At 41.9% G+C, this 27,872-nt stretch overlaps 1 protein-coding gene across 1 annotated transcript; it reads left to right on the top strand.

Annotated features, from left to right (window-relative positions):
• Positions 1–398: 398 nt before the first annotated feature.
• Positions 399–27,849, top strand: sra1 (steroid receptor RNA activator 1). The gene is made up of 6 exons (XM_080013971.1): positions 399–501; positions 9,980–10,093; positions 10,327–10,476; positions 14,615–14,781; positions 22,673–22,781; positions 26,286–27,849. Exons 1-6 carry the CDS (start codon positions 477–479, stop codon positions 26,555–26,557), a joined length of 837 nt encoding a protein of 278 aa, XP_079870097.1. The 5' UTR covers positions 399–476; the 3' UTR covers positions 26,558–27,849.
• Positions 27,850–27,872: the final 23 nt, after the last annotated feature.

Below are 27,872 nucleotides of genomic sequence, written 5' to 3'. Positions count from 1 at the left end.
TGACTTTGCCGTACTTTTGTATTTGTATTATGAATCTTGTCTTTGTACACCAATACATATTTTTATCGTTGGGCAAATTTCACTTACACAAATATAAGTTTGCGAAAAAAACCCATCTTTTTTTTATTGTTTCTATAAGACGTGGAACGTTATTTAAACTCCTTCAAAAACATTGAAAACAGAATGTCTCGAAAAGGCCTCCAATATGTGTCAAAATGTGATTTATTTTTATTAAGCTCTTGAATGTGCTCTTCGTTGGTATTTATTTTATTCATCCTCTGTAAGACGCACAAATCCTTCGTTTTGTATGTTCTGTGCTGTTATGTTGTTGTGTTAATGTTACATTTAACCGCATCATTTAAAAAGGAAAACGAAAAACGCGTCCAAGAGCGGAAGCGCGTCACGGGAACACGTCACCGGAAGTAGGAATCGCCGAAACGTGTCCGGAAAAACATTGAGCAGCGGATTGAACTTAAATGGAGGAAAGGTTCATCAAACCAGGTAGAGTGAAGGGACTACTTGAATGACTACTTGAATAACGAATTCAATGACTACTTGACTAACTAGCTGAATTACGAATTCAATGACGAGTTGAATAACTAGCTGCATAACTAATTCACTAGCTAGTTGAACAACTGGATGATTAACTTATTCAATGACTCGTTGAATAAGTAGATGAATAACGAATTCAATGACTAGTTGACTAACTAGCTGAATTACGAATTCAATGACGAGTTGAATAACTAGCTGCATAACTAATTCACTAGCTAGTTGAACAACTGGATGATTACCTTATTCAATGACTCGTTGAATAAGTAGATGAATAACGAATTCATTGACTAGTTGACTAACTAGCTGAATTACGAATTCAATGACGAGTTGAATAACTAGCTGCATAACTAATTCAATAGCTAGTTGAACAACTGGACGATAAACTTATTCAATGACTCGTTATATAAGTAGATGAATAACTAATTTAATGTCTAGTTGAATAAGTAATTGAATGACTAGCTGAGTAATTACTTCAATGACTAGATGAATATGTAATTCAATGACTAGTTGAATAAGCAGATGAATAACTTTGCTTTTATGAGATAATTTGATACCGAATTCCTGGATTCAGAGACACCTAAAATGTGAATTCAATTTTCCAGTCAGTTGAACGTTGTGGGACAGTGACACAGAATATACTGTATTTACTGTTTGGCTGAAATGATATTGATCTTTCAGGTAAATGCTTCAGATAAACATTTCAGATGAATTTCCCTGTTGTTCGTCTGTGTTAAGTATGGATGGATGGATAGATGGATGGATGGATTGATAGATGGATAGATAGTAGATTGATAGATACATTATAGATAGATAGACGGATGGATGGATGAGAGATGGATGGATGGATAGATAGACAGAAAGATAGATACATGATTGATAGATAGATAGACAGACGAATAGATCGATAATGAATGAAAAGATAGATAGACAGAGGGATAATGCATTCATCCCTGGAGCGAAATTGCATTGTCACAGCTGCTCACATCACTACAAATAGGCAAAAGTGAATATAATAACAGTTATAATAATCAAGTAATACAAATAGAAAGAAACTGGCACGATACAAAAATAATTAAAATAGAATATTGTTTGCTATGTTGCTGTTAGTGGAAGCCCTTATACCAGTTATAAAACTAGACATCCTAGTTATAAAACAAGACATACCAGATATACAACTAGAGATACAGATATTCAACGAGACATGCCCGTTATACAACTAGACATGCCTGCTATAAAACTAGACATACTAGTTATAATACTAGACATACTAGTTATAATACTAGACATACTAGTTATAAAATTAGACATGTCAGTAATAACACTAGACATACTAGTTATAAAACTAGGCATACCAGTTCTAAAACTAGACATACTAGTTATAAAACTAGACATACTAATTATAAAACTAGACATACTAGTTATAAAAAATGTCATATTAATGTTCCGCCTCAATGTTGTTTCATTTAGTTTGTAGCTGTGCCATAAGCAGGATAATGTTCTGCAGTCAATATACCTAAATGACCCCCTTCACATTGATGCCAGACCTGTGATCACCATGTTGGTTATTTTGACCGGCTGGATGGACATTATCCTATATAACTTATTTATGTTTCTTCTTTCAACAATTTTGTATTTCTATCCATTTTGTTGACAAGAGTCCTATAATATATTATTCACACATTATATGTACACCCCATGGCCAAAAGCATGTGGACAAGCAAACACCACACCCATTTGGGCTTGTTGACCACTTAATTTCAAAACCATGTGCATTAATATGGAGTTGGTCCCCCCTTTGCTGCTGTAACAGCCTCCACTCTTCGGGGAAGGCTTTCCTCTAGATTTTGGAACATGGCTACGGGGATTTGCTCCTTTTCAGACACAGGACTCAGCATTACTGAGGTCAGGCACTGATGTTGGGCCATGATGCTGGGGCCGTGCTCGCTGTCGGTGTTCCAATTCATTCCAAAAGTGTTCAGTGGAGTTCAGGTCTGGGCTCTGTGCAGACCAGTCAAGTTCTTCCACATCAGAATCAGTAAGGTTTACTGATTCTTTGTTGACCTTGCTTTGTGCACAGGGGCATTATCATGCTGAAACAGTAATGTCCCTCCAAAAACTGTTGCCACAAAGTTGGAAGTGCGCTTTTCTTTAGAACAGGGGTCTCAAACTAGAGTTACCTGGAGGCTACCAACAGAGGTTGTCCTCTGCTAAAGGGTTTCATTGAACATTAAGGGAAAGGCAAACTGTCCCATCTTTTTGTACATAAGGGCGTAAATTAATTTCCCTAATAATACAACTAAAAATAGACGGCCAAATAAACAAAAACATCTTTGTGCTATTCTACTTTTTCTGTTTACATGAACTAAAATTGTGTGGATTAATGAAGTGTTTTGTTTATGAATTTGCGGGCTAGATTTAACAATAATTTAAGTTAATATAGCGGGCCACATTAAATTGTCTCGTGGGCGATATGTGGCCCCGGGCCTGTAGTTTGAGACGCCTGCTCTAGAATGTCATTGTATGCTCTAGCATTATGATTTCCCTTCACTGGAATAAAGGGGCCTAGCCCAACTATGATAAACAGCCCCAGAGTGTTATTCCTCCTCCACCACCAAACTTTACTGTTGGCACTATGCATTCTAGGCTGGTAGCGTTCTCCCAGCATCTGCCAAACCCAGATCTAACAGACTGGCAGATGGTGATGCGCGTTAGGTTTGGGCGATTGTGAAAAATTGCTATCGGTGATCACTGGGGGGCAGCGGTTGGCGATTTACGATGAGGTCTGGTTGGGGCTGGGGGGCTGGGGGGTGTGTGCACGCATAGAACCTAAGAGATTTGCAGGATTTATTATTTACAAGTAAAGTACTTGTAAAATCATAGAAACGATAGCAAATTTTTTTTTGGACGGGTTGGAACTGGACAGTCCCTTTACTCAGTTGTGTTTAAAATATTCGTTTCATACAAGTAGTTAACAAATTAAAATAAATAGATCTAAAATAAAATACAGGAAGACCGGCACAGGAGTCGGAAAGCAGCAGACGTGGCACTCGCGCATGTGCATGTGTGAATTGTGAAACTCACTAGTGGTGCCAGAAAGGTTATCCCTGTTAATTTACTGGGAATTATATGTGAAAGGGGCTCAAAGCAGCTCTGAGCGGAGAGGAAGAGAGCAACTCTACAGCGGTGTTTCTCAACCTGTTGGCTGCCAAGCAAATAAGCAATAATACAGAAAATGAAGCACTATTATTATAATATGTTTGTTGGCTAGAGATGACAAGGCAAGGCATGTCATCATCAACGATAAACCTGGTTCTATATCTTGTGTTCAGTGCTGATATGTGATGCTGAATGGTATCAATGCCTTGACTGCTGCATCATGAGCTACTTGAAACTTTTTACTCGCACATGTGTTCTCACCATCCGTGTGTCACTGTCCCCGAGACTGGGGCACTCTCTGTAGTCTGAGTTTGTTGATAGGGCAGATCTTGATCGACTGTAACTTGTTTTCGACGAGTTAGATATTTGTCTATGCTGTGTGGGGCAAAAATCCACAGCAACAGTCGCAATTACTATATACATGTCAGATTAGAGTGTGCTGCTCGGCGGCACGCGGGGATGCGTGGTTCAGGTGTAGGTTTTCAAAATGAGTATTTGGACAAAAAACCCTAAAACGATCAAGAACTCAATCTGGACCTGGACCTTTGGATCGTACCTTGCCGTAGGGTTGCAGCAGCTATCAGTGTTACCGGTGTTACAAGGTAGCACAGCTTAATGGCAGCTTCAATCCGTGGCGGTCTGCCCAACTCCCAACTGCCAGTTCCTATTTGCGAATTGCACTTTAGAAGTAAATTATTTGCCGAGTTGAATTCTGGAAGAGGCCATTAAATTACCAAATAAAATGGAGGGTTCATGGTCCAGCACAAGCTATGAAATGGAATTTGGATGGGCGCATGAATCTGCAACGTGAGTTCGATATCCGAAGAGTGAATGATGTCAGTATTGGTAACCGATGTTGGATTGGATCGGCCCCATCTCTAATCTCAATGTCCCCCTGGCCACTCTCACGGGCCCCCTAGTGGGTGCGGGACCCCCTGGTTGAGAGGCCGATTTACACCACTCCACCCGATGCTTGGCAATTGCGCATTCTGGTCTTAGACTTGTGCGCAGCCGCTCGGCCATAGAAACCCAGTTCATGAAGCTCACGACAAACAGTTCTTGTGCCAACGTTGCTTTCAGAGCCAGTTTGGGACTGGGTAGTGAATGTTGCAGCCGAGGACAGACGCAACATGTGTCAGTACTCGGCGGTCCTGGCCGGTGATGCTCCTTGATGCTTCCACTTCACAATAACACAACAAAGGGTTGACCGGGGAAGGTCTAGCAGGGCAGAAATTTGACGGATTTGTTGAACTGATTTGTTGGAAAGGTGGCATCTTATGACAGTGCCATGTTAAAAGTCACCAAGCTCTTTTGTACAATCCGTTCTACTACAAATGTTTGTCCAAGGAGATTGCATGGCTGTATACTTGATTTTATGCACCAGTTAGTAAGGGTGTGGCTGAAATAGCCAACCTCATTAATTAGAAGTATATTCTATACAGTACGAGTCAAAGGTTTGCCACACCTACTCATCAAGGGTTTTTCTTTATTTTTTACAATTTTCTTCATTGCAGAATAATAGTGAAGACATCAAAACTATGAATTTACATATGGAATTATGTAGTAACCAAAAAAGTATATTTTAGATTCTTCAAAGTAGCCACCCTTTACGGTGATGACAGCTTTGCACACTCTTGGCGTTCTCTCAAGCAGCTTCATCAGGTAGTCACCTGCCTGGAACGCTTTTCCAACAGTCTTGAAGGAGTTTCCACTTATATGCTGTAGAGTTTGTTATACAGTAGTTGCCGGTTTTTTAGCAGGAAAATCTGTTGAAGTCCGACATATTTGAATCTTTCTGAAAATAATTCCCTTTCAGCACAGTTTGAATTAGTGCTGGGTGGATCATTTTGATAAAAAAAACAACAGTCTGCAGATCTTTTAATCTCCGCACAGCAAAGTCATTAATTTCTACAGTTAAATGCATCTTCAGCCTCACATTATTCCTGACGAAATAAATAACAAAATAAATGTTGGATTGATCGGCTTTTCAACCAGTAATGTGGACATCGCCTTGTTTGGAATTGTGCCGATTATTTGGGACTGTGGCACCGCCCCTTGCAGTCGCCTGTGCGAGCACCTCCGTGTCGACAAATAAACCTCTTGAACCTTGAATCATTTGGCAAGTTACAACAGCAAGCCAATCAGTTTGGATGATCTAAAGCTGATCTGAAAGCTTCACCTCTGTCCAATCACGTCTGTTGATAGAGAACTAAGCCCCTCCCCCTCCCTCGTTGACAGGTTGCGCTTGTAAACACAGTTTGGTCTTTGGATATTAAATTAAGATAAATTCTGACCCAAAGCAGACGGTAAATATTTATTGTGTAAAATATGTCGACGAGACGTCCCGACTAAGATGGACAACACCACAAAATGTGTTATTTATTTAGACCTACTTGCCATATTTATTCTGTTTTTAACGGTTAACGGTTAATTAAGGTTGGCTATCAGTCAGAAAAAAAATCTGAATTAACATCCCTGAAAGAAATATAATGTTATGTTTATCAGGTTGTCATATTGCTTATTACTAATGCAATACAAGTTGGATTTAGTGCCGTGATCCCGTTGGCACAGGTTGCTGATGAAGGCTACTTTTTACTTTGCAAGAACGTCTCATAATAAAAAAATTCAGATTCAGTCGGCGTGCAGAAAATCTAACCAGTTTCGGTTCGTACACTGGACCGGAAAAAACTGAAAATCAGTTCAACTTGTTGGCAGCTTTTATTTCACGTTGCAGTCTGACTCAATCCAAACCAGCTTAATTGGGATTAGGTTGGGTGATTGTGGAGGTCCCTGTCATCTGATGCAGCACTCCCATCATTCTCCTTCTTCGCCAAATAGCCCTTACGCGGCCTGGAGGTGTGTTTTGGGTCATTGTCCTTCGCAAAAAACACATGGTCCCCCTAAGTGCAAATCAGGTGGAATGGCATATCGCTGCAGAAGGCTGTGGCATGCTGGTTAAGTGTGCCTTGAATTCTAAATGAATTGCTGATAGTGTGACCAGAAAAAAAAAACCCACACTATCACACCTCCTCCTCCATGCTTCACTGTCGGAACCACACATGCAGCGATGATCTGTACACCTTCTCTGTGTCTCAACAAAGACACAGCAGGTGGAATCAAAAATTTGGACTCATTTCCACCGCTCTGTCTATTGCTCATGTTTCTTGGCCCAAGCAAGTCTCTTCTCCTTCAGTAAGGCTTTCTTTGCAGCAATTCGACCATGAAGGCCTGATTCACGCAGTCTCCTCTGAACAGTCGATGTTGAGATATGTCTATTACTTGAATTCTGTGAAGCATTAATCAGAGGTCCAGCCCGTAGGGCGGAAACCCTATTGTTTGTGGATCCATTATCACAAGTCAAAGTGTCTGGTGCTCAGAAACCGTGGTACCCACGGACGCAAATTTCAAAGATTTGTACACGCTGTTGTCCAAGTTTGATCGCCATCAGTCCGTATTTCTTGGAGAAGTTACTTTGCGACAGTGTTTTCTCATCTCCATTGCTGATACCAAATGGTCATGTGATAACTGCAGACTACTGATTGGTCAGAGAGAATCGTCACTGCGTCATTGGTTACGCTAGGCTCAGTGTCTTGCCAGATTCTGCAAACGAGTAGTTATCTGCCTATTTGTTTGTATGGTAAGTCTGTTCACTCAAAATGGTCTTGTGTACACATCGTACACAGGAACTTTTGGACATCGGATCTTGCAATATTGACAATTTTTTTGGTGATCTCCAGCTCATTCCAGAGATCACCAAAACAAAGGAAACTACCAACCCGGCTACACTGACCAGAAGTGCTTGTAGGCGGCAGCAGCGGCGGTGGCGTTGAGACCGTAAACAAAGGCGGGGGAAAAAAGAGGAGGGCTAAGGACTATGCTAAAGCGAACTCCTCACATGCAATCTCTACCCAGCATATCCCTCAGCAATGTTCGGTCTCTGACGAACAAAATGGATGAGCTGCGGCTGCCGTTCACCACTCACTAGAGGATTATGGACAGCAACATCATGATTTTCACAGAAACATGTCTCAACAGCAGCGTTCCCGATAGCGCCATCGAGCTAACGAGACACTACGTCCTCTGGGCGAAAACAACAGCTGATGACTCCAGTAAGGCCAAACATGAGGGACTGTCCAAAGCTCGGTGCACGGACACTGCTACAGGGCTGCTACCTGTAGGTTGACGAGTCCAATCATCAGTCAGAAACCCGTCAGTTGACTGAGATTCTTCAAGTCGAGCATTCGTTTTTTTCTTTTTTTGTCAGTCTGTGTGCATTACAATAACAGGATAAAACAGATAGACGCTTACAAAATGCACAGGGATAACATTTCAATGAGGAATTATGAATAAGGGGTATCATGGATATATTTTTATATGTGTGAATCGTTCTGGACATGGACGTGAACACAGCTCTACGTGTGCCCTGATGGGAGAGCCATGCACCATTCCTCCAAATAAAACAACTAAGAACAGTGTGGGGACGGGGCATGACTCGTAGGGATGGGTATTGTTAACATTTGAACGGTACTTCTCTTACAGATACTGCTTATTGATCCGGTACTTTGACGGTACTCTTATCGGTTCTTTTGTTTCTAAGAGAAAAACTAAAACAAATTTAGAGCAGAATTAACACTGCTTTATTTTCTGTGCATAACACATGAAGAGGGGGCGATTGGGGCGCAATCTGTGCTCGCTGGCATATCTCCAGTAATGGGGGGGGGGGGCTCTTCTGCTTCTTAGACGAATATCTGAATCTCTTTCTTGACTCCACAGTTTTTCGCTGCTGTAACACCTGAATTTCCTCATGCAAATGATTAAAGTCTGCAAGACAGATATGTTATTGGTCCGCAGAAAGAAATTTCAGTGTCACAGCAGCTTGCATCAAAAATGGGCAATAATAATAATAACAATATAGCTCTAGGCAGGAATACACGGGGCCAGGTTAGTTGTGTTACAAATACAGATATACAGATACAAATACGTTTTCCAAGTTCCCGTAAAACACACCACCACTTCATATCGACACCAATTACAAATTTTCAAGTTCCCATGGAATGTGGCATCAGTTCTTGATGACGCTAGTCTTCACATCAGCATTACTACTAAAATGAGTTACAATTTTCTGAGTTTCCATTGAAAGCAGCATCGGCTGACGTAATGACATCAGCCGAACTTGGCTTAAGAGTGTGGCTGTCTGCTTCCTGGAGTCCACAGAGTCCTGCCTCACAGTGTCTCTGTGGAAGGAAATCACTCCAGGTGGAAGTTCCCAACAAGGTTCCATTCAGACAGACTAAACACTGCATATGAAAGCCCTGAGAGGCATTTCATCAACTTTTTAAGCCTTTGGGACTAAAGGGAAATGGACACCATTCGTTCGGACCTGTTGCTCTGTTGCTGCAAGTGAACTCCATGTGTGAGGACAGAAACAGGGAATATGTTTTGGACTGACTTGGAGGTTAGTAAGGAATGTCAACATTCAAATTCCGCCAGCTAATGATGCATGGCGCATGTAAATAAAATAAATGTTCTTATTCAAAACGATGACAATAGGATTTATGGTCCAGGGGCAAATATTTCAATCGACAGCTCCACAAACTCATCTCGCACCACCAGCCAACCATAAATTGTGGAACGTTGGCGTATCAGCGATGCGCGAACGTTTTTTCACTGATTCCTGCTCCACATGTAAATTAATATGGATCAAACTTGAACCACAAGAACTTCCTGGTTCTAACGAGACCTCAACCATGTCTGTAAGTTTGGCGGTTGTCGTGAGGCAGACACATTTAGCCTGAAACATGCCCGGGAGAAAATAATAATAAAAATATGAGCAATGACAATAGGCTGAGAATATAACAAACAAAGAATAACAAATACCAAAAAGAAAATGGCAATACAGAAGAAACCTGCGGGAGATCTTATCTAACCTAGCTGTATTCCTTTAACAATGCACATATTGTTATACAGTACCTCACACGTGAACATTTGCACATACCATCATATTTTGCACATTCCTGCACAAACTGTCATTTAAAAAAAGCCATATTTTACATATCCTTATATATTTGACATATTTTCTTATTGAAAATGTTTCTATTTTACATTTATGTTTGTTTACTTGCACTACTTGCGTTTTACTTTCTTATTATCTCTAACTATGTTTTTGTATGTATGTTCTATTGCTATTGCACCAAACACCAAGACAAATTCCTTTTACGTGTTAACTTACTTGGCCATAAAGACGATTCTGATCTGACCTTATCTTGCCAAGGTAACCAGGAGCGCGGATGGAACGATCCTCCTCAGTTCTCGTATGGACTCCAGAAGGCCGGGGGTACCAAACGCACCTTGCTCACCAGGAGAGCCCCTCCGCCCCAGGAAACTGGTAACCAAGACAACTGCTGGTGCTGTTATGCACCGTCATCTTCAGTTTTGCTTAATCCCATGATTTTTCTTCAGTTAGCCATTTACTACTTCTACTTCTACGAATACTACAGTACTACTACTATGACTAGCACAATACTGCTACTACACTACTATGACTACTCTCATACTGCTACTACGACAGTTATACAGTCCAAACATTGGGATGAAGCAGGAAATGCATCTTGTTCCCAGGTCAGGGAGCTCCACCCACTGTGACTCCTTTCCCTAGTCACATGACCCCGCCCCCAAGCCACATGACCCCGCCCCCAAGCCACATGACCCCGCCCCCAAGCCACATGACCCCACCTCCATTCGGATTAACTCCACCTTTTCCACACAAAGGTAGGTGCCTTACAAATAAATACGTAGTATGCCCTGTTAAATTCATTTAACGGTGTGTGTGTGTGTGTGTGTGTGTGCGTGTGCGCGTGTGCGCATATATATACAGTGTATATATATGTGTGTGTGTTTATATATGTGTGTGTGTGTGTGTGTTTGTGTGTACATACATATACACACACATTTATATATGCGTGTGTGTGTGTGTATACACATATATATGTATCTACACACACACACATATATATATATATATATATATATATATATATATATATACACAGTGTGTGTGTGGGGGGGGGTGTGTGTGTGTGTACTTTAGGGTCACGTTTCAAAATTTGACATTTGTGTTTTTTCACATTATTTGAAAGTGTAGAATCACAGTGTTTCAAAACAAGGTATCACTTGTGGGAATCAAGCTAACATTTTAGAAGCTATGACTTATTAAAGATTAAGGTGTTGCAAACAGTAGTTCTGGGAAATCAGGCCTTAAACTTTTAGAAAGCATTTCCAGACTTTTGCAGAACACAATATACCTTTAGATACACAATTAGTGCTTTAAATGGTAACATTGGGATAGTGCTGTACTCCTTCGTCAGTCTCCTCCAGTGGTTCTTGAAAATACTCACTTTCATGATCACATATAGGTGCAAATCTGCTGTTTGAAATGTTATCCAAGTCCGGGTTTATATCAACATCCTCGCTGTCACCATCCTCACGGAAGATGTAGTCTAGTACGAGTTGCTAACACTTAATTAAGTTCCGCAATATGATTGAGAGCTTCTGCCATCTTCTTGTCTAATACATAAAAACACAGAGAAGTGAAACATCTTCTCCTGATCTTCCATTTCATCCATTTGTCTACTGAAGTGCCGTCAGCGCTTCTCGTTCTGCCTCTCTGAGGTGACGTCAGCGCAACTTTTTTTTTTTTCTAACCACCAAAGAAGAAGGCTTCACCCAAAAGACAAAAATCAAAGAATAAGAATCCCTGATGTAGTCATGAAACGCGCGGGCTTGATACAATTTATAACGTTAATTTTAGGGGCGTGCATCTCTCCCTCAGAAGACGATCCGATACGTATCTGGATGCATTGGCTACGATACAATTCAGGGACGATGCATTTTAATATGGAATGATTCGATACGATACGATGCAATCCTATACAGTTCTTAACAATTGTGTACACAAAATTCATTCTCCATTATAAATTAAAATAAGCCAATTCTATAAAAGTGGCATTGCTTACCTTCAAATAAATATATTTCATAAAAAAACAGGGAATCGCAAGTATTTTTACTTTATGGCATTTAGATTTAATAATATGGAATAAAATGGGATTGTGATATAGTAATATATAATTTAATGTTGTAATGACCCTGGATGCGTTGGAGTATTTTGTCAGTTTATTGTCAGTTAGAATGTGTTTTACTGCAGACGGTTCACAAGTCTCGCAAAAGGGAATGAGTGCACGCAATCTGGTGCGGGGGTGTGCGTGGCCCCCGCACCAGACATTGGGGTGAGTCAGGGGAGAGAGAGAGAGCGAATGTTAGATCAGTGAGTCTTCTACCACAGCTGAGTTTAGGAGAATTAGCAGCAAAGCATCAGTCAACCGATCGGTAACTTTAAAATTGGGCCATCAACCGGTCCATGGTTCATTTTAGATCTATGTATCGCAATGTAGTCGCATCTTTAACGTTAAAATCGGTGTCCGATTCGTATCGGTCACACCCTTAGTTGTTTTGTCAAAACGGTTTCACATTCTGACTTGACATCACACTGAATATGAAAGGATTATCTTGATCTGCATACTTGCATCAAAGGGAATCATAAGATCGCCGTTTGCGCTATTTTGCGAGTTTGACAACTTGGTAAGTGACTTTTTTCTCTGTCAAATGCTGGTGGATCAAGTAGCCTCGACCTTTTAATATGTATCAATTTTTTTGAAATTGAAAATAATTTGAGAGATAGAAAACAACTTGAACATAATTCTATTATTATAATTTCTCATGTTTTTCACATCCAGCCAAAAGTAGTTGGCCCAGAAATGCGCCGGGTCAGCATGTGGTGGGACATATTTTGAATGTAAAGGGGCTTTGAACATTATACTCATGCCTAATGATCAGGGGCTTGAGACTAACGGTGCCTCGTCATCCCGAGACAATCGAAAATGTGTTTGGGATGAACAGAGATCTTCCCCGGGGACACCTCCAAGGACCAAAGGGATTTTTGCATGTATGTATGTACACCGATCAGTCACAACATTAAAACCACCTGCCTAATATTGTGTAGCTAGGAAAATGGCCCAGAAAACACCCACTTATCTTCAATGTACTTGGACATCCCATACATTTTCTGGACGGTCTAGATGTCTAGATACGGGGTCGAGAGTTTCATGAGGAGTTTCATTTCTAGAGCAGGGATCGGCAACCTTTACTATCAAAAGAGCCATTTTTGGGCAAAAAAAGAAAATCTGTCTGGAGCCACAAAAAAGCCTGTAGCCTTATAATGAAGGTAACACCAACTATTAAGTCTAAATTAGCCTATCAACATTACTCTAAATGAGCATTCATTAATATATATATATATATTTTTAATGCAGTCAAGTGCAAATGAGAGGCAGGACACTAAAGAGATGTCTGAGGTGATTTGGCTGGAAGCTCCCGCTGGCAGTGGCTTAGGTTTTTTGTTTTTTTTTTACTTTGGGGGGGACACATTATGCACGGGGTCAGGGCGTGATCCCTCATAATATTTTGAGTGTGAAACACTTAATTTCCTGCCTTCTGTTGGAATTTTATGCACCAATATGTGCCTTTGCTGCCTCAATTTATGTTGGAAATATCTTTATTTTTGTTCTTAAAATTACATTTGCTCTGCTTTCCACAGCAGTTCCGAAATCGCTCTCTTTCTATCATCCCCAGCCGGATACCTTTCAACAAATGCCGTGTGTATGTTCTGGAAATGTCTTTCAATATTAACTAAATCCCGCGCACTTTTAAATTCTTTATTTTCCTCGAAGACTTTTTTAGGATTTGGAATGCATAGCTACTGTATTGCCGGCAAAAAAGTTCCGAATATGAGGATAAATAATATGGCTGTTCGGTCAGAGCGGCAGTCTACTTACTGCATTCCCAGAGCGCGTGCTGCTGCTATCCAGTATCCACTCCCAGCTGTCTGCTCTCCCATTGGCTGGAATGTCTGCATGTGCGCGAGTAAGGGGCGTGCTTACGAAGCATCTGCGTTCCATCAAAGCTGAAATTCGGAAAAACTTAAACCCCTGATGCACATTTTAGTTGACTGAAATGTTAAAACACTATTTTTATACGGTGTATAGTCTACACATTTTTACAAATTTGGAGAATGTAAGAATCAGTTTAGGCCTACAACAATGATGAATGAAAATTAAAATGTTGAAAAATTACCATTATTCATTTCCATATCATTTTTTTGTCAAAGCCACGGGGAGCCACTTGGGAAGGCTAAAGAGCCGCAGGTTGCCGGCCCCTGTCCTAGAGGTCACACATAGGTCATTTTATACAGTAAGGTCAAGTTTAAAAAAACGTGTTGTCATCACATTGAAGTGGCAACTATGAGGCAATATTTCATCACACATGAATGCAATTGGGCTCTTTATATTCGCAAGAGTCTCAGCTTTGTAGCCGTAACCAATTTCAACAATTCGATGAGTGTTTAGGTACCATACCAAAATATACAGAAATAGGGAAAAGAAAAAATGGAGAAAGTAACATTTTCACTGCATGCAGAAAACGGACTGTTTAGGACCCTGAAGCTAACATACCCGATGTAGCTGACATTTGTCAGGCATGGCTGTAAAGGTGAGACTCACTCAATTCAATTAAGATATTATGTTGTAAAGAAGTCAAGGGACTCATTTGAAAATAGTCATGCCCCTTTCATTTTTTTGAAAAAACATTGCAAACTTTGGAGCTATGTTACGCCCGCTTCTCAGTGAGCTAGCATGACATGGATTTACAGCTACGGATTTGTCTGGATTTGTCTATTTTCCGCTAATACCAGCTTTTTAAGCTTAAGCTCAGCTTAAAAGACTGAGTTTGACTAAACAGGTTAACTATTACTAACTTACTTACTACCTTATAACTAACTCCTTCTTGCTGCTTGTAGATCGTCCCCCAGGCCTGATGACATCATCCCCCACTCCCTGTGTGGACACACCCCCTTCCAGACCAGAACCCATCAGGGATGAGAACCAGTCAGAGCGCGAGGCCGACGTGGAGGAGGTTATGTCCGAGCTGAAGGGGGCTCTGAGCGTCTGCCGCCAAGCCGTTGCTGTAAGTCTGACGGCTAAAAAATATCCTGCGATATTTTGACATTCTGACATACAATAATTAGACTCTCCTGAATCTGCCACAATTGCACAAGTCGCCCCTCCATTTCAGAAGTCCGCACTCGCTGCATTCTTTGGCTTCCCCATCGTGCAGGAACACAATCTCACTGGCTGTTAAAGCATGTCGTTGTGATTTGAGGTTTTGACGTGCACACACCAAATGATTATGGAAAGACTAGCCCCGATATAATCAGACATGTTTGATTGAATCGTCGCCTGGCGATATATATATATATAGATAGATAGATAGATAGATAGATAGATAGATAGATAGATAGATAGATAGATAGTAGGAACAGGATCAAGTGAGCAGGTGGACAATTTACTCTCAATTACAATCCTACAGAGCTCTGCAACAGGAATAGTACTAAAGGCCCTCCTGGCTGCTTATTTTTGAGATAGACAGCTAGAGCCGGGCGGCAGGGTCACACCACAACCACAACCGCACACCAGTACTGCTCAGCTCCTGTCGGCCGAACAGAGCTCGCAGTGCGGGTGTAATTGTTTTCCGCTGCTGCTTTCACTTTACTTCATGGTTGGGGGGGGGGGGATTCCCGCATGAAAACAGCTTTTGTCACGTGATTTACTTTATTTTCACATGACAAAACGTATCATATTTAGTATCACATGACAACAGGTTCCATCTTTACTATTACGTGACAAAACGTACCATATTTACTGTTTACTTTACTATCACGGTGTTACGTTATGTTTTTGATAGTACTTTTCGAATATAACGGTCATAATACCTTCACATCCCAAACACTGTCCGTCCTGTCATGGACGAATAATACATTTCCATTGGATAGTGATTATAAAATGTACATTTTCGAAAATATATTTGGCTCCTTTCTTAACAATATATTTTAGTTAATGGGGAAAAAGTCAAAGAGACAGAGAGGAGGAGAATGAGAGAGAGGAGAACTAGAAAAAGGGGCAAACTGCTAAATATCAGAGAACTGCAGGCAGCTGTGGACGGCCGAGAACGCAACAAGATGTCTTTAGATGAAGTTGTATCTTTGTTGTTGGATTTTATTTAAAAAATAAATAAATAAGTGCAAATATCGTCTCCATTAGCTCTGTGCCGTGACATGATGTCAACAAGCCACATGGCTATTTGGTTATTGGTTGGTTGGTTGGTTATTTAACCAATAAACGGGATGGATGGTAGCTCAGGTGGTAGAGCTGGTGGTCTAGTAATCTAAAGGTTGCTGGTTTGATCCCGGGCTCCTCCTGCTAGTATGCTGTAGTGTCCTTGAGCAAGACACTTAACCCCTAATTGCTCCTAATGGCTGCGTCCGTCGGTGTTTGAACAATTGTAAGTCGCTTTGGATAAAAGCGTCTGCTAAATGCAATGTAATGTAATGTAACCAATGAGGTACTAGATATTTACACACCGCTTTTAGCCAATCATTTTTTAGACCACGTCTTTAGAGAATGTGTTCTTACACATAGCCGTTTGTTTGTTTGTTTGTTTGTTTGTTTGTTTTATACCTTTATATGACGTATAAAATAGGGATGATTTAAAAAAAAAAAGAGCACAAATGAGCGCCCAGCTCAACCGCCGCCGCACCGCACTGGTAGAAGGACACGGTATTTCAAAACCGGACTGCCTGACCTAAAACAGGGGGGGGGTCTTCCCTTCCTTTTATTGTCAGTCTTTAAAATGGCAATTGTAATTTACTTTCAAATGTTTTTGCAGCTTTTTGGGATGTGACTTTTACTCTGAACCAAGAATTCTTGGTTTTATGTATGTGTTGATTATATTTATTTGTTCCATATAATGTAATCAAACTTTGATTTAAAAATAATAATAATAATAAATCCTTTCAATCCGTATCTGTCTGTGTCTCTCGTGAATCCGTGATGATGCAGTGATAGAGCTGATGCTGCTGAGAACCATAAGCTGAAAGTGGGAGCGGGGAGCCCCAGCTGTCTGTCTGGACTGCTCACATGTGCTACCTTGTGGTGGTTGGTGCGCACTACAGCTAGTGGCGGGGGCGGGGGGGGGCATCTGTACAAGCCCTGAAAACCTAAGTTCTGCTGTTGCATCTACGAACTGTTTTTGAGCTACAGTATCTTTCATGTTCCCGGTTGCAACCAAATGAGCATCAAATATACAATAGTGGTCAGAAACAGTGATATTACACACTGTAACATTTTCGGTGTTTAACCCTCTCGTCACAACCAGGTTGCGCTCCGAACTGTCCAGTAGGTTGATGAATTCCATGGCCTGAGGATCAGTCAGCCCTGTTGTTCATATCTGGTAATAAGCGATGCCAATTCAGAGAATTCTGGGAGGAAATGTGATCGGTGGCCGAAAGAGCGTTAAAATAAGAACTCAAATTTGAGCCTTAAGGACAGAGGCCAGATATTCAAAAGGAGAAAACTCTCCGAGTCAACCTTGGTACAGTTTGAACAATCCAAGTAAATGGCAGCTATTCCACCCCCCCGTCGGCCTGCCTCACTGACTGATAGAAGTCATAATTTGGAGGTCATGCTTCAATAAGTGATGTGTGGCTATTTTCATCTTTCTTAGTTTATGTTAAAGGCATAAAATCAAGTTTGTAGTCAACAATAAGATCATTCATTGAAAAAGTTTTGTTTGTTAGTGACCTAACATTTAGTAAAGCTCACTTTGAAGTGTTAATAACAGGGCCTGAAACTGATTTTGAGTGATGAGGAATACATCTCAAATTAGATAAGTTTGCAGAGTGAGTAGAGTACATCTTGTTTGGCCTGTTCCTCGTCAAGACGGGAATGGGGAGGGCTCCATGCACTGACGCAACGTCAGCCGGCTTGGTATTTGAGAAGTTGCAGATGCCATCTCTCAGCAGCAGGGACTATGAATATCTCTAGCACTGTCAAAACTCGTTTCACGGGGTAGAGACCACACCACAACGAATAGACTGGGTTGTTCATTTACCGAAGATGAGAAGCAAAAATATGGAATGATGATGTAGCGTGATAATGACCTATAATTAATATCTATATTTTAGATACGTTGGGCGCCACCAAGTTTGTATAAAATCTCGGAAGATTAATTGGTTTACAGCCGCATGGGCGGCGACAAAGGTCCTCAGCTCTCAGTGAAGTGTGTTCTTTTACATTGAGAAATTCCCACACAATATATCAGATGTATACCCGACTGCTACTTAATTGAACAATGAATGTTTATTTTTTAATAAAGGTTAAATTGAGTTAAATAATATAAGAAAAAGGTTAGTTAAATCACGTTAAGACAGAAACACACATCTGGTAATTGAAGGTGATGATTGATTGATGGTGGTTGCAATGAAAAGAGGGAGAGATTGACTAAATGAAGGCGCAACCACGTATACTAAACGGAATAAATAAAATACAAGAGATTAGCCCCGTGCCCCCCAACCTCACTTGGGCATGCTTTCCCGGAGTTCCGGGGCTCAACGGGTTCGCCTTCGTCTGGATCACCGTATCGCCTCGGACGAGTCGTTCGCCTTTGTCGCCAGATAAGCTTGTGATTCCCGCCGGCTGTCTGGTCCAGAACGGCGAGGAGGGTCACTGTGGAGGCGGGCGTTCCTCTTCTCGTGAGGCGTTCAAAACCCTATTCTATAATCTGAATTTCACAACCTCTCTCTTTCGATCCTTCATCTCCGTATTACGTTTGTGTTTGTCAAATACATCTTGCAATAAAAGAAGACAAAATCGCACATGGGAATGATTCTTTGGTATGCAAGAATCTGACAGCACATATGTGAATGAATCTCTGGGATGCAAGAACGCAAATCGTAAAGGTCAATAAGTCTTTTCACTGCACAGATAAAAATGGCACACAGGTTGAAATCTTGGCTTGGGGTAACACGGCGTTGGCCGCCTGTGGCGTCCAAAGCAAATGGAAAAAGCAGTTTATCACATTTATCATACTGTGCCTTACTTTGTTGTCAGTATACATCTGCCAGAGTTGACAGTGGTATCTTTCTTTGCACCATCACTTAAAGAAAAATCTTAAAGTTGTTACACAGTGATTTCAGTCCAATCTGCTTTTTAAGGAAAGAGAGTTCAGGTCATGTAAATCTCCTGGGGCAAATGGCCGGTAGCTCGCTGACCCAGCCATTTTGTCTGGTGTGGGAAGGGTTCAGGAGACGAAAGCCAGAGATGGCTGTGTCTGCTCTCTTGGCCAAGTTCATTGTCTTACTGTGGGGGCGTCAGAGGGAGGGGAGCATATTCTCTCTCAAAGTCCAGACGGCCTCTCGTTACGATGATGATGATGAAGACGATGAATGAGAGGCTTTGGCGTGCTGATTAGAGGAATGATGGATGGCAAGCTTGGTGAAAGATGGAACACCAGGAGTCTAGACTCGGGATGGAGGGAGCAGTCTTCAGGCCTCAGCCATGCCCTCAGGTCCCCCTGGCTGTTCCTGTGAAATGGGAAAGGGAGAGAGGGCGAAAGAGGTGGAGATGGGGAGGTGCTGGGTTGCAAAAAAGCAGAACAACCGAATGACAGGTGGATCTGACAGGTACATATGGGAGTGAGAGTGGCCGGAGTAAAGGGTGAGATGGCAGAACATCTCTGAGGTGACCACGATTGAGTGGCGATGCTTCCCGTTTCGTTTGTGAAGAGGGCGTTGGTGAGAGAAGAATTGAGGGAATGTAATGAATGAGATTTCGGAGCGGTAGGAAAGTGTCGAGGTAGGAGTCGAGATGGAACAAGAATATTGAAATGGTGTGGCCAGTCTCGTTGGTTTTGCCAGGCGCAAGGGAGAAAATGAGGGGGTCGTGAGTGTGGATGGTTGGAAAGGCGGAGGATGAGGTGAGGAGGAGGAGGATAAGGTGAACTAAGGTGAGGAGGATAAGGTGAACTCAGAGCATCGGAGGAAACCGAAGAGAGGCTTACGCTGCTAATGCGGACATGCTGTCCCCACTTCTCCGAGGCGGGGGGCTCCGTGCTGGGCTTTCATCGCAAGTTGCAAGTTTGTGGCGCAGCAAAATTTCCTGCTCCCTAACTTGTTCTCCATGGGAAACCCATGCCAAAGCTAATGCAAGCTTGTTAGCCCTCTAGTTTGACTGAAACATTCACATGGAATTGATTTTTTTCTTATTATTGAAATATTCTAAAACATAACATTTTATTGAATTATGATTATCAAAAAATATATATATTTTAATATCATAGTTATTTGATTTAAAATCTAATAATTTGATATGACCAGAAGGTATTTTCAAAACAAATTAAAAACATTTAAGTAAATATCGGATACTATCAGACAATAATATATATTTTCTTATGAAAGTAGAGATGTGAATGTGTGACATCTCAGAGGCTTCTGAACAAGTGCCTTACCTCAAGATGAATATTGTTTTCATTAATATAAAAAACTTTGAATTATTGTTAATGCAACGAACAGCTATAAAGTAAAGAAACAACATTTTGATTTTTGGACGGTTCACATTCACTTCGGGACGGTTAAAATAGTTTTTCGAGATGGTTCCGGGACGGTGGTGAAAAAACCTTAGTCTGGAGCCCTGAAGCAACTGTGTCGTTGCCTGCAAAACTCCTGACGTGATGCGAGTGCCACTGTTATCAGAGTCACTTTAAATTACTGCTATCCTTAAATTGAAGAATTTACTAAATAAAGACAAATATTCACATTTGGTAGGTGAAAGCATACCTCAAGAACAGGTTGCAGGGAGAGCACTTGGGGATCTGCATGAAGATTTCAATAAATGTGCTTCTTGTGGCAAAATTTCCACATCCTGATGCCATGGTGAATTTTTCGAAGCCATGAAAGATAAAGTGTAGCATTAAATCACGCACTCTGTGTAGATGATGTGCTAATGCTTTGCAAAGGTCATTTGTTACACAGCTTGTTTTTATGCAATATATGCAGCTAATTAAGTCATCCTCGCCTTCTAATCACTTTGTTGTAAGTCTTGAATATACATATAACTTTTCACGCAAAAATAAAATGCAGACCGCCCGCTGCAGCATCTGACCGAAGCCGACCACCCCAATACGCCATCCTGCTTGCTCGTCTGTTTAGGGCTTTTTTTCGGTGTGTACCACCAGGCCTGAAAATTTTCTAGGTGACTGAGCCACAAAGAGTGTCTTTAACCCGGTGTCTAACTTGACTTGTGACTTGTGGAAGACAGGACTGAATCGTTGACATTTTGTTAAACTGTGCCGTTAAAACCACTGACAGGTGAAGTGAATAACATTGCTCATCTCGTTCCATTGGCCCCTGTCAAGGGGTGGGATATATTAGGCAGCAAGTGAACAGTCAGTTCTTGAAGTTGATGTGTTGGAAGCAGGAAAAGTGGGCAAGCGTAAGGATCTGAGTGACTTTGACAAGGACCAAATTGTGATGGCTAGACGACTGGGTCAGAGCATCTCCAAAACAGCAGGTCTTGTGGGGTGTTCCTGGTATGCAGTGGTTAGTACCTACTAAAAGTGGTCCAAGGAAGGACAACCAGCTCATTGGCTCATCAATGGCTCATTGATGCCCATGTGGAGCGAAGTCTAGCCCGTCTGGTCCAATCCCACAGAAGAGCTACTGTAGCACAAATTGGTGAAAAAGTATATAATGGTTATAATAGGAAGGCGTCAGAACACAGTGCATCACAGCTTGCTGCGTACGGGGCTATGTAGCCACAGACCGGTCAGAGTGTCCATGCTGACCCCTGTCCACCGCTGAAACCACCTACAATGGGCACGTGAGCGTCAGAACTGGACCATGGAGCAATGGAAGAAGGTGGCCTGGTCTGATGAATCACATTTTCTTGTACATTATGTGGATGGGCGGGGTTAGGGTCCGATCCAATGGAGCATCTGTGGGATGTGCTGGAACAACAAGCCTGATCCATGGGGGCCCCACCTCAAAACTTCCAGGACTTAAAGGATCTGCTGCTAACGTCTTGGTGCCAGATACCACAGGACACCTTCAGATATTCAGCTCGCCGGCAGCTTTTGGAGATCGCCGAGCAAAGCCCCAGATCGGATACCTGCGTGATCCCGTGAGCAACGAGCATGTGGTGTGAACTGCAAGCTCCAAGGCATATGTTGCGTGGTAACCTAGCTGGCATCTTTTCTCGCGGGATCCTAGGAACCCACTTATACTGTAAGTTAGTCAGGCTAGTGGAATTAAGCCTGGCGTACAGCGTAAGCGATCTTTCGGGAATAAACCCTCTGGCCGATTGGGATCACATTGAGACAGATTTTAGATTTTCACTCACATACATACTGTATATTGATGACCGCTACGATTGTACAGCGGGACTACCCTGGACTACCACGACTCCGCCCGATCTCAAAGCGGCCTTAAAAATCACTCAATGCAGCACTGGTTCTAGTTCGTCATACCTTGTCTTTGTTCATCTCTGTTTCGTCCGGTTCATCTCAGTTTCTCTCGGATCATCTGGGATCATCTCAGTTAATCTCAGGTAGACATTAAAATCTATTTTGGCCTTAGTTTGTTATCTCTGGTTTGTCTGTTTGTCTCAGTTTTTCTTCGTTTATCGTAGTTTATCTGGGATCATCTTGGCTCCTCTTAGTTCATTTTCGCCTTTCTCAGTTTGTCTCAGTTTATCTAATATCATCTTATCTGACACACTAATACTGATGTATTGACTACAATCTATTTGGACAGAACATTTAGGCTTTTATGAAACTGTTGATGTTTATCTATTTTAAATATTATATTAAATAGTTGGATTATATGAAATATATTGGATTTGATTAAATACAGCAAATTGGATTATATTAAATATATTCGGTTGTATTAATTATATTATATTATATAAATTGGATGATATTAAATATTCTATAGTATATGATTATTCTGTTTGGCTTTTGACCCCAGGCTCAGGTGTATGATGACATCATCAAGCGTCTTTGTGTCCTGGAAGAAAAATGGAAGACGGGAAAACTATCTGTCTGCGTCAGGAGAAGGATGACATCGCTGGTTCAGGGTGAGTGGAATACCTGTCCATCTCTATACCTGTCTGTCTTTCTCTGTCAATTGTCTGTCTCTCTCTCTCTATAATGTCTGTCTCTCTCTAGCCGTCTGTCTATCTTTTGGGAGGTAACGGTACAATGGGCTCAGGATTCGGTATGTATCACGGTTTTGGTGCCACGATAGCGGTTTGGTTTCAGTATTATATTTAAGAGAATTTTTTTTAAATAATTATAGTTAAAAGGTGTAAAAAATGTTTTTATAGTAGTAGTAGTAGTAGTAGTTTATATATATATATATATATATAGTAAAAATAGAGAAATGTTGTGTGGCATGACGTGGCTGGTGGAACTCCCAACAGTGGATTCAACAGGAAGCAGCACTTCGGGCACACTGTGCTTGTAGGCTGTGCCAACGCCTCCGGTGGAATTCTACCATGATATCGTAATACCATGGTTCACGTGTGCGAATTGAACCGTAGGGGGCATACAGAACGGTTCGATAATATACTGTGTACTGTTGCATCCCTACTGTCTATCTGTCTATCTATCTATCTGTCTGTCTATCTGTCTATCCATCTGTCCGTCTGTCCGTCCAGCTACCTGTCTATCTATCTAGGTACCTGTCTATCTATTTAGATACCGGGCTATCTATCTGGGTACCTGTCTATCTATTAAGGTACCTGTCTTCATAGGTATCTGTATGTCTATCTAGGTACCTGTATATCTATCTGGGTACCTGTCTATCTTAAAAGAAAGCATCCATGAGGCCCTTTAGTCAATTTCCGTTGCAGAGTTCTGTAGGATTGTAATAGAGAGTAAATTGTCCACCTACTCTCTTGATCCTGTTACTACTATATATTTTTTTAAAGGTTTTCAGTAGTGTCTCAAGATCTATACATCACTTGAGATGAGGGTTTTTTCTGATGCTTTTAAAACTGCTGTTGTGAAAGCACACGTATACCGTTTTTACACCGAAATTAGCGGGTATGCCCAGATTTTTTAAATGCAGGTAAACCTGCTAAAAATAGGCGATTGATGCCTTTCCCATTGCCAGGAGAAATGGCGTCCTTTTTTCCTTTTTCTCGTGTGTCATGTTCGACATCATAAACATGCCATAAAAGGGGCGTGTCATGGTTCCAGTATGATTGGGGAAAAAAACAGTAGAGGAGACACCAACATAAACAAACAACGACATAAAGCTGTAAAACTTGGAACAAAAATGTCTCATCACCCTGCGAGACTCGGTTCCCTTCGTTCCTACAAAAGAGCCGTTCAAAATAATCGGATCATTCTTGAGCGAGCCAACACTACGGTAGAAGCAGCATGGAGTATCCGCACCCACGCACCGGCCTTCTCTGGCTCGGAGACCGACTTGGGGCGGTGCTGGAGTGACTCGGAGCCCGGCAGGGAGCGTGGGGGTTCTCCGCTGTGGTCTCCACGGAGCAATCCCTGCTCTCAAAACATTGGTCCCCATCGGGGAAAACATTAATTTAATTCTGATTTTGATTTTGGATTCTATTTATACGGCAGCGTCCAGAACTTGAATGTGCGTCGCATCGCACAGGTAAAGGGGCGAAAATTAGCGGGTCAAGCCGGGTGCTGTGTTTCCATCAGAGCCGATCAGAGGTGGAGCCGATCAAAACCTGTGTCTATTGCCGGGTCATTTGATCTGGGACTGAAACCTTAGTGTTACCTTTCCAACTAATGACAAATGCCGGATTTTAGTTTTTGGCGCAGTGGGAAAGGGTTATTTGTTTAGTGGGGTCCTAGGTAACCACAGGCCCCTATGAAACCTTCAAGTAAAGTACTTGAGAAAGTAGTCGATCTAGTCTATCAAATTGACATGCCATTACACCACAGAAACTGCTTTCACCAAAATAATCAGTGATTTAAGACTTGTTGAGATGGAGGTCAACAAGGTTTCAATTCTTGTCATTTTGGACTTGAGCGCAGCATTGCACGCCATTGAACACAATATTCTCATAGATCGTCTGAAGAACTGGGTTTTTCTGTCTGAATGTGTCTTGAACTCGTTCAGAACTTACATAACAGGGAGAATCTGAATCCGTCTTGGAGATCAGGTATGAGAGAAACATGATATAACTTCTGGTGTTACACAGGGGAGCTTCCTTGGGCCCTTACTTTTCTCACTTTACATGCTTCCATTTGGTGATATTATCAGAGAAAAATAATGTAAATTTCCATAGCTATGTCAATTATACACAACTGTATATTTCTGTGGAGCCAAATCCTGCAGATGCAGAATGTGCTCTTGTTACCTGTCAACTTACTATAAATGATTGGATGAGGATAAGACAGAAATCCTTTTGGTCAGACTCAGCCCCAAAGCCAAAAGAGACGACCTTTCTGCAAGACTTCAAGTCGAATACCTGAGTCAAATCAGAAGTAACAGGTCTGGGTGTTATTCTAGATTCTGTTTTAGGTTGTAACTCTGATATTAAGAAAGTGACTAGAACAAAATTTCTTTCATTTTAGAAACATTGCCAATGTATGGCCCATCCGAGCCCAGAAAGATGCTGAAAAATGAACTTGTGTTTATTTCAAGGCGATTGGACTATTTAAAGGCGATTGGACTATTCCAATGCGCTTTTTTCTGGCCTTTCTAAAAAGCCCCCATTTCCTTTTACTTTGACTCATTAAGCCACACTTTGAGAGACTTCGGTCTGTTCAGAATTCGGTAACTTGTCTTATAACAAAAACAAGAAAGCGAGAGCACATTACTCCAATTTTAGTTGCATTGCATTGGCTCCCAGTTTCCTTTAGAATTTAAAGTCCTCTTACTTGTATACAAAGCTCTGAATGGCTTCGGACCAGCCTTGACCATGCTCCCAAACTATGGAACAAGCTACCAAAGAATATTATAGAGACAGGCAGACTGTCTAGGTGCTTTCAAGGGAATCTTAAAAACTTTTCTTTTCACCTCAGCCTTCAATTATACCCCTTTCCCACTGCACCAAAAACCCGGTAACACCCGCTAACATCCGGCATTTATCACCAGTGGGAAAGGAAAAACCCGGGTCTCAGTCCCAGGTCTCAGTCCCTGGGTCATATGACACAGGTTTTAATCGGCTCCACCTCTGATCGACTCTATGAACAGGACACCCGGGTCGACCCGCTAATTTTGGCCCCTTTACCTGCGCGATGCGACGTGCGTTGAAATTCTGCAAAGGGGGCATAAATAGACAGAATTATCTGTATCATTCCATCATTTCATATCCCATTTAGAATCAAAATCAGAAGTTTTGGACTTTTACAGCAATGGAGACCATCAAATGTTGTGAGTGTGGGGATTGCTGTCTGTCTGGATTGCTGATTCCTGTCTGTCTATCTAGGTACCTGTATGTCTATCTAGGTACCTCCATGTCTATCTGGGTACCTGTCTTAACTATCTAGGTATCTGTATATCTACCTGTATCTAGGTGCCTATCTATGTTCCTGTGTATCTGATGGCCCGTCTGTCTCCACGCCTCTCTGTCTGTCTGTCTCTCTCTCCTCAGAGATGAAGTCCGGTCGCTGGGACTCTGCTGATGAGATCCATCGCTCCCTGATGGTGGACCATGTGACCGAGGTCAGCCAATGGATGGTCGGCGTCAAGAGACTCATCGCCGAGACTCGGAACCACAGACCAGATCCATCTGCTCTAGTCCTGTCTGATCCAGTCCAGTCTGATCCAGTCCAGTCTGGTGCAGTGCAGTCTGATCCAGTCCAGTCCAGTCCAGTGCAGTCTGGTCTAGCCCAGTCCGGTCAAGAGCAGTCTGATCCACTCTGATCCATTCTGGTCCAGTCCACTCTGGTCTAGTCCAATCTGATCCAGTCCAGTCTTATCCAGTGCAGTCTGGTCCAGTTGGGTGTAGTCAAGCCTGGTCCAGTCTGATCGATTCTGGTCCAGTCCAGTCCAGTCTGGGCCTGTCAGGCCTGATCCAGTCCAGTGATCCACTCTGATCCAGTCTGGTTCAGTCCATTTGGGTTCGGTCCACTCTGATCCAGTTCAATCTGGTCCAGTCTGACCCAGTCTGATCCAGTCTACTCTGGTCCAGTCCAGTCTGATCCAGTCTAGCCGCCTAGTCCGGGCTCTGGGAAGTGGACCAGGACTCTGGGATCAAGACTCTGGACTGGATTATGGGATCTAGACTGTTGGCACGACTCTGGAATCTGGACTTGGGACCAGGGCTCTGGGATCTGGACTGGACTCTTTCGTGTTTCTATATTTTGGTTTTCTTATGATGATATTGGTCTGGGTCACTTGGGGCGGTTATGAGGGGGCTCAGCTAAAAAATGTCCGGAAGGTGTTTCCTCTGCCAGGAGATCTGTCTCAAGTGATGGAATGAGAACATATTCAACATACTGCAAAAACTGCAACATATCCCTACCTGGAATAAATAATAATGTATGACAAATAAAAATCATAACTCAATGCTGCTTGTGCCATGTCTCAGACTCTCTTCCACATGAGATGGATGTGTATTATTTCACTATTATAGTATAGTACATAGCATAATCTAAGGCTTTTACGACACATAAGAGAAACAAAAAGAAGATTAAAATGACTTACCTGTCAGCAAACTGTCCTAGTCATGGTCAGCTGGGTTTTTTTCCCCCCCTAAGTTTAAATCAATTTATCAATCAATTGAAATGTTTTGTTAAACTTTAAAATTCAGTGGTGAATTGTACATTATAGGATGTGTTCTCCGAGAATGTGGATCAAGTGAAGGAAGTCAAGTTTATTGACGTTGGCGGTTGTTTAGAACACAGACATAATCAAAAGACAGAAGGGAACAAAAGCCCATCTGCACGCAAGGGTCTTGAGATGCTATTTTAAGATGCCGGGGAGTCCAGACCCCCGGAATTCAGAGATGGAGGAGTCCAGAACCCCGGAGTGCAGACGCGGGAGTTTCAGTGGCTCCACCAGCCTCAGTTCTCAGTCCAGAGTGAGGGACGACCTGTGGTACCTATAGGGTGTCAGGATGAAGTAACTCATCCGCTCCCCGTTGAGCTCTTGAATTATTACTTATTCTTGATTCTGAATTTGATGGTTAGTAAATGAAGGGATTACTACTGTCAGCGCAGTGAGATGTCTCAACTTT

Source organism: Zeus faber (genome assembly GCF_960531495.2).
Source record: "Zeus faber genome assembly, chromosome: 14".
Taxonomy (NCBI): Eukaryota; Metazoa; Chordata; class Actinopteri; order Zeiformes; family Zeidae; genus Zeus; species Zeus faber.
This window is presented reverse-complemented; position numbering and strand designations above follow the sequence as displayed.

Bases quoted from the DNA above. Each gene is read 5' to 3' on its own strand.
- sra1 (XM_080013971.1), top strand. From the start codon at position 477: ATGGAGGAAAGGTTCATCAAACCAG. The intron at 502-9,979 runs GTAGAGTGAAGG...TATCTTGCCAAG, and splicing joins GGAAAGGTTCATCAAACCAG to GTAACCAGGAGCGCGGATGG. The intron at 22,782-26,285 runs GTGAGTGGAATA...CTCTCTCCTCAG, and splicing joins GATGACATCGCTGGTTCAGG to AGATGAAGTCCGGTCGCTGG.